Raw genomic sequence first — 6,976 nt, 5'->3', positions numbered from 1 at the left:
CAGTCGATAAAAAAGAAAATCCAATGATATCAAGTATTTATGAATAATGATAGATGTTTCTTGAATGCTTTAGTTGAGGAGACACTGCATGTAAAAGAAAAATCAATAATTGCAATGCCTGGAGTCATGTCCAGTCTAGACTAATGTGGATGGTTTTCTAAACAGATGTTTTCTTCCTCTGTTTTTAAAAGATCTTTGTCCACACAACAATGCAAAAACAATTCCAAACTGGTCCAAAGTCTCAGACAAATTATAGTAGTTGTTGTCCAACCTGTGGACACCGTAGATAATACTGGGCGTAGCAGACACAGAGGCTTTAATCTGTCATGAAGGTGAAGCAGCAACAAATTCAGCAGTAAACTTTTGTGGTTGTGGAAGTGTATTCTTTGCATGATGTGGATTTTTCCATAACACCAGTCCGGTCCATCTCCCAAAGGTACTGACCTCGATCCACTGCAGGTCGTACACTGATTTATACACCTGGATTTGAAGTTTCAAATGCAGCTTCATTCCACAAACACATAGACATGAGTAAAATGTGGTGTGATGCCATCGTTTCTCTCTTTTTACACAGATACAAACAAACCAAATGTTTTTAAAAATCTCCATTGCTGTGACCTAAAACACTAATTAGTTGTGGATGAGAGGCCTAACTGTTGAGAAAAAAATTTGTTTTGTAAAATATCTGCATTAGTGCAGACAGGACATGAGACTGAGCTCCTCTGTTCAACTTTCATGTAAATGATTTGTCATAGAAATGGGACTCACCTGTCAGGATGTTCAGGTACAAAAATGTGTCCTGACCATTTCTCTGTTGGTCAGGACGACAAATGTATCTACCAGCATCCTCACCAGAGACGTTGTTAATGACCAGAGAACAGTTAGAGGACAGATGAAACCTGACATCTGTGGGTGGGCTCTGACCATTTCCACCTTGAAATTTAATTGGATGGTTGTTGTTGTCAATCCACCCAACCATAGAACATGTTGAGGGTGGAGTCCGACCACAGGGTATTATGGCCATTTGACCAGAACGGTAGAAAACAAAGATGCATTCAACACTTAATCCACCTGCCAAAAAGAAAGAAAGAAAGAAAGAAAGAAAGAAAGAAAGAAAGAAAGAAAGAAAGAAAGAAAGAAAGAAAGAAAGAAGAAAGAAAGAAAGAAAGAAAGAAGAAAGAAGAAAGAAAGAAAGAAAGAAAGAAAGAAAGAAAGAAAGAAAGAAAGAAAGAAAGAAAGAAAGACTTACACTTGATGAAAAAACAAGACCTCAGAGAATATATCCAACTGTAAATTATGAATGTTACTTGACTAAAATGATTTCTATTTTTGACTGTGTCTTAAATGATGATAATACTGATGCCACTGAATCTACAAAATTTAACCAGGACCCACACCAAAGTAGGTACAAATACCACAGAGCCCAGGATAGTACCAGGTGGAGTCAAAGGGCACCAAATGTGAGTTTTATTTATGAAAGAATTTAAGAATAATATATACAAGAGGAGTGCACTTTGCAACCATTGTACATGACATTCAGTAGAAATATTTGTGTTTATTTAAAAAATTTCCATCGTAAAAACAGCATCATATCTTCAAACAGCAGAACAGAAATACAAACAAAAACCATGAAGTCCAGAGCTGCCATTGTTCATTTCTGATCAGCAGGATGGTGTGTTGTGAGAATTTTTCTCTTGACTAGATGAAGCACTGTCAATAATGTTCCTCTTTATGGTTAAAGTCTGTTAAAACAACTGTTGTAACAGCATTATCCAATGTCCCAGGAACTGTTTCACAAACTGCAGGTGTGTTGACTTTAAAATGACAGAGAAATTCTGTTTCATATGATTTTCCCTTGTACATAAAATGCAAATTACACCATGGATTACATAAATCGCAGTTGCAGATTCTACATTTTTTTTATGTGGTTAGTGTGATTAATGTTGCAACAGCTCATTATGATAATACCGTTGTCATTTTCCATCTGTCATTACAATAGTAAGAAGGAAGTTGCATGTTTCATTGAAAAAATAAGGAGGGAGAGAGAAAAATGAGAATATCATCATTTAAAATAGTTTGCGTTCCTGACAGTATCTGTTTTTTTTTCTTCTTGATAGGGAAAACTACAAGTAGGTCTTTTTGCCCACCCACACAGCTGTTTCTAAGCCCCAGTGATGCAGGTAAGGAAACAGATATCAACAAATAGAACATCAATAAGACATCAAGATATGGAGAAAAACACAGATGGGGTACTTCATGCTTTCTGTTTACATACTGTACATGTCTGAATACAAACGATACACTTTAGGAAGTCTATACCCTGGTCTGTGAAACCTCCTCCAGACCAAACAGCTGTTTGTTGGTCTGACTAAATGAGGTGGTCTTGGTTCCGATCAAGCAAACCACGGTTTGGATTCAACACTTTGATTATTCAGTTGTTTAGATAAATTACAGCAATTTACAGGCAAGAATTGTGTCACCAATAACAAGAAGAAAAAGAGGAAGAAGAAGTTTCAAATGAACCAAATGAACTCCGGATGCTGCAGAAAAAGCCTTTGAATCATTTCTTTTAGGTCTACAACTTTAAACCTGTACTTGGTTCTTCTTTTCACAGACTGCCTCATTCTACAGATATCATCTCACCCCTTAAATTCTATCATTTGGTAATAACCTAATGTCATGGTTGTGTATCTGGTCTGAACTTGGTCTTGCCCTGTCTAGTTCTTAGTCTCAACCCCTCTAAGTCTCAGTCTTCTCCCAGTCTCAGTGTATGTGGTCTTGACTTCATCACTGACTTTGTGTTCTTGTTGTGATTCATTACTCTGTTTACAGAAATAGTGACCTGCATTTCATGATGTGACTTTGTTTATAAGCAGTGAACAGTCTGCTGTAATGTTCAGTCTGTGTGATCGACATCTTGCAGACTCTATAACCTTTCCATCATTAATAATCTCTACTGCAGTTTTTTTGATTTTCAGTTCAGATTAAGATGAAAGAAAAATATAGATTTGGCAGTGACACACATGACTCTTTGTGTAAATGTGATTTATTTGTCAATAAATTACCCTTGAAACAAGAACAAAAGAAGCAATAATGTTAAAATAGAAGAACGTGAATGTTTTATTTTTACTGTAAATGTCATGAGAAGTCTTGCCACTTTGTCTTGGGTTGTGTAATTCTGTGTTGTGTGTGGAAATAGAGCTGAACCCATGGGTTGTCAGACACAATCCAACACCCATCACTTTGCATCACTTATGTTTGTCAAGTTCATATGTTCATCATCAGACATTAATACCTCTGCTTCCACCGCTGATATCATTTCTTCTCATGAAAATGTTGTAATGAGAAGAATGTCTCATTAATGTCTTATTACAACATTTTCATGAGAAGAAATGATATCAGCAGTGGAAGCAGAGGTATTAATGTCTGATGATGAAGATATGAACTTGACAAACATAACTGTAGCAAAGTGATGGGTGTTGGATTGTGTCTGATATGTATGTATGTATATATGTATATATGTATGTACTGTATATGACGGATATAAAAACCATAAATAGCAATACTAAAACAGTAAAATAATGAAAAGAATATATACAGAGCAACTTCTGGTGACAGTTAAAATGTTAAGAAGTGCAACATGTACTGTGTTATGTGTCCTATAGGTAATACTGCAGAATGTGTATCTACTTCTGTTTATTTACTTTTACATGTGTCATTGGACTGATTAGTTTTGTCCTAAGCTGAAATGTTTTCACCACGTCCATCTTCATGTACAGTCTGCAATCAATCGGAGCCCTGAATTCAAGTCAGTTTATCAGTGTCAGCCTCATGTTTTTGGCGTCTTTAAATAATAAGTGTCACTTGACGCATTATTTGGTGTTTTGTTTTCTAGTTCAGTGGCTGAGGTTTGATGGTATATCTGTATTTACACTAAAGTATAAGGTATTTTTATAAACTGATATTTTCTGATGAATTTTGTCCATGATATATAATTGAAAAAAAAAAAAAGTCATGTGTCTACAACTGGTGCGGGTATTGTGTAATACTGAAGATGATAATTCTATTTTTAGAGTCATTGAATGAGGTTTTTAAGATGATGTACATTTTGATTTGTTTTTATTTTTCTCTGTCTTAAAATGTACAATAGGATTTAAAATAACGACTTTACATCCACCTATATCATTCGTTCATGGATTACAATAAAGTGGATTTGATTTTAATGATATACAACATTTTCCTGTAAAAAGAAAAATTAAAGACAATGTGAAATAATTGAATATATACCTGCACAATTGTTACAGATTCAGAAATTACTAAATACACAGGACTCAGAAAGATCATGTCTATATAGATAGATAGAAAACCCATTAAACGCTGATGGGTGAGATGTTCCAGACGACTCTGTGTCCTCTTATGTGTTTTGCTGGTTTTCATAAGTGACGTCAGGGTCGGCGGAGGCTGCAGAAGCCTCCACAACACGGTGAGACATGACCACTTCATTTTGACTGATCTGTGTCGTATTCCCTGAGGAAACATTAAAAGGAGAAACAGAGTCAACCTGAGTTTTTATCAATAAGTTAGTTCTAGTTTGTTATACATGCGTCCTCACGTTTCCTATTCATCCACCGGGGGAGAACACAAGCAGTCAATGAGAGGCCTGTTAAACCCACACACACAATGATGAGCCTGATAAAAAAAACAGGATCTGCAACAAAAGAACATAAAAAACCCATCAAGCTGATAAAAATGAACTCAAATAACTGGTGGTCTACTTTGTCAATGTCCATGTTTTGGTGTACAGCCTTCATCACCTGTGCAGCAGAGCTCATATTCTTAAGCACTTCTGTGTTGGTGTTTGTCATAGACTGTTAGAGGAAGTGTTTAGGTGAGAATGTGAGAAAAACTACAGCTGAACTCTAAGGTTTGAGCCTCTGACAAATGAGAACTATCTCTTTTCTGAACAGTGGTGCACATTACAGCAGAAAATCTTAGAAAGGCGTGCTCTATATGTGAATGAACTGACTGAAAAAGATATTATCACTGTGATTCACAGCCACATGTCAGTCTGATGTTTACACTGAAACATACATATGACATTAAACTCAAGACATGGGATAGAAATGTATTATATTAATGAGATGATTAATGATGAACAGGTGTCTCAAAGAGTGAAATGTTGAAGAAACAGTGATGTTTATGTCTGTTTTACCTTCTGTTGTTGTAGATGCTGTTGTGGTTGGTTTAGTTTCATCTTCACCTGCACAAATATAAGAAAAACTAATCCATGGACAATAACTTAGACCAATATTTGTGTGAGTATTTGTTGCATAAAGTGATGTTAGACAGATTATCAATACGTGGTTAACACATTCGGAACTCAAAGTTATTCTAATCATATGGAGTTTTTTTTTCGTCTGTTCTCAAAGTCTGAATAGAATTTCTGAGCAGTGGTGTATGTTACGGCAGAAAAACTGAATCTGATGTTAACAGACTGAAACATAGATATGACATAAAACTAAACAATAGTCATAGAAACCAATATTTGTGTATTTCTTGAATGAAGTGATGTTAAACAGATGACTGAATTCTTACCTGTTTCCTGAACTGGAGATTTAAAGGGAAAGCGATGCACTTTTTTACTGTCTGCATCTGTCACTTCACACTCCAGCAACTCATAATTTATTGGTTTATTATCCAAGGTCACAGAGGCCAAACAGATGTATGATATCTTTGAATCTTTGGTCACACTGTTCATTACTTCACCATCATACAGCCACTTCACTGTGTGTTCACATTTTTTTTGTGCCCACACAGAGCAGATGAACTGCACATTACTGTCGTTCCTTTCAGTCACTGTGGAAGATGGAGATATTTTGTAAGAAACACAAAGAGAAAAGAATGTAAATCAGTGTAATTCTAGCTGTTATGATGTGTCAGTATTTTTATTTACATTGACAGACTGAGCTGAAAATACTCACTGGTCACAACAGACAGATGAACCTCAGCGTCATCATTGTGTTCTTTTGATTCATGGCTCTGTTTACAGTAATACTGACCTGCACTTGAGAATGTGACTTTGTTTATAAGCAGAGAACAGTCTCCTGTAATATTCATTCTGTCTGATCGATTTAAAACAGATTCTTTAACCTTTCCATTTTTAATTAACTCCACTGCTGATTCTCTTACTGAAGCTTTGAAAGTCCATGTAGTCTTCTCACATCTATGTTGACCACTGATCACATTCATACAAGGCAAAGTGACATCATTTCCATTCTGGACGAAGACACTGATGTTGTTTCCATTAACATCTGCTGAAAAATGAAAAACAAAATCAAATTTAAGCATATTTGTAATGTTGATTTCTGTCCACTAAACTCAGTAAAGAGTTGAATAATGATACAAATCACAAATAAAAAGATCTGTTTGATTTTCATCCATACCTGTTAATTGAAGAAAAATCATACAAAGTAAAATCCACATAAATTCACCCATTGTTTGTCTCCGTCTTTGACTTGTTCTCATACTCAATGAACTAGTGATTCAGTCAGGAAAACACATTTCTACTTCTTCTTTTTTCATGTACCTCCCTCTCCTTTCTGTGACTTCAGTCTTTCTAGAAATTAGAGAGAACACCTGCCTTTTCTATTAGATATTAGATCATTTCTAAGTAGATCTGTCTTCCTTAATGTAATGGGACTTTTGAAGCCCTTCCACCACAATCAAAAATAAAATAACAGCTCACTCAGAGATGCTTGAACGCAGAATTCATTTTGATTTATTGAAACACAATCATATTTGGTTAAAAAGGCTCAGCTTTGTCAAAGCCCCCCATGAATCTGAGCATCACATGATAGAAAACCTAAAATACAAAGATAAAGAGAGAGAATCCTGGAAGAAAATCAGTTATGATCATGAGAAGGAAAGAGGAAGAAGCTTTTCACAAACATGAAAATGTGAATTTTGTGTATTTCCA

General features: G+C 35.5%; 1 protein-coding gene across 3 annotated transcripts; it reads right to left on the bottom strand.

Annotated features, from left to right (window-relative positions):
• Positions 1-4,112: 4,112 nt before the first annotated feature.
• On the bottom strand, positions 4,113-6,565 carry LOC115415371 (uncharacterized). Of its 3 annotated transcripts, none has more exons than XM_030128921.1 (6): positions 6,444-6,562; positions 5,982-6,311; positions 5,596-5,856; positions 5,213-5,260; positions 4,613-4,708; positions 4,113-4,527 (listed from the first exon to the last, which is right to left on the bottom strand). In XM_030128921.1, exons 1-6 carry the CDS (start codon positions 6,523-6,525, stop codon positions 4,415-4,417), a joined length of 930 nt encoding a protein of 309 aa, XP_029984781.1. In that variant the 5' UTR covers positions 6,526-6,562; the 3' UTR covers positions 4,113-4,414. The 3 variants fall into 3 exon arrangements, with proteins under 3 accessions (XP_029984781.1, XP_029984780.1, XP_029984782.1); XM_030128920.1 differs by having other exon boundaries at positions 5,982-6,314; positions 6,444-6,561; XM_030128922.1 differs by lacking the exon at positions 4,613-4,708 and having other exon boundaries at positions 5,982-6,314; positions 6,444-6,565.
• Positions 6,566-6,976: the final 411 nt, after the last annotated feature.

This window comes from Sphaeramia orbicularis, chromosome 24, assembly GCF_902148855.1.
Source record: "Sphaeramia orbicularis chromosome 24, fSphaOr1.1, whole genome shotgun sequence".
In the NCBI taxonomy this organism is placed as follows: Eukaryota; Metazoa; Chordata; class Actinopteri; order Kurtiformes; family Apogonidae; genus Sphaeramia; species Sphaeramia orbicularis.
Note: the sequence above shows the minus strand (reverse complement) of the source record. Positions and strands in the feature narration are given on the sequence as shown.

Excerpts from the sequence above, each read along its gene's own strand:
- LOC115415371 (XM_030128920.1), bottom strand. The coding sequence starts at position 6,525 with ATGAGAACAAGTCAAAGACGGAGACAAACAATGGGTGAATTTATGTGG. Across the intron at positions 5,857-5,981 it reads TCATCTGTCTGTTGTGACCA|TGACTGAAAGGAACGACAGT; the intron begins GTGAGTATTTTC and ends CATCTTCCACAG. Across the intron at positions 5,261-5,595 it reads ATCTCCAGTTCAGGAAACAG|GTGAAGATGAAACTAAACCA; the intron begins GTAAGAATTCAG and ends ATATTTGTGCAG.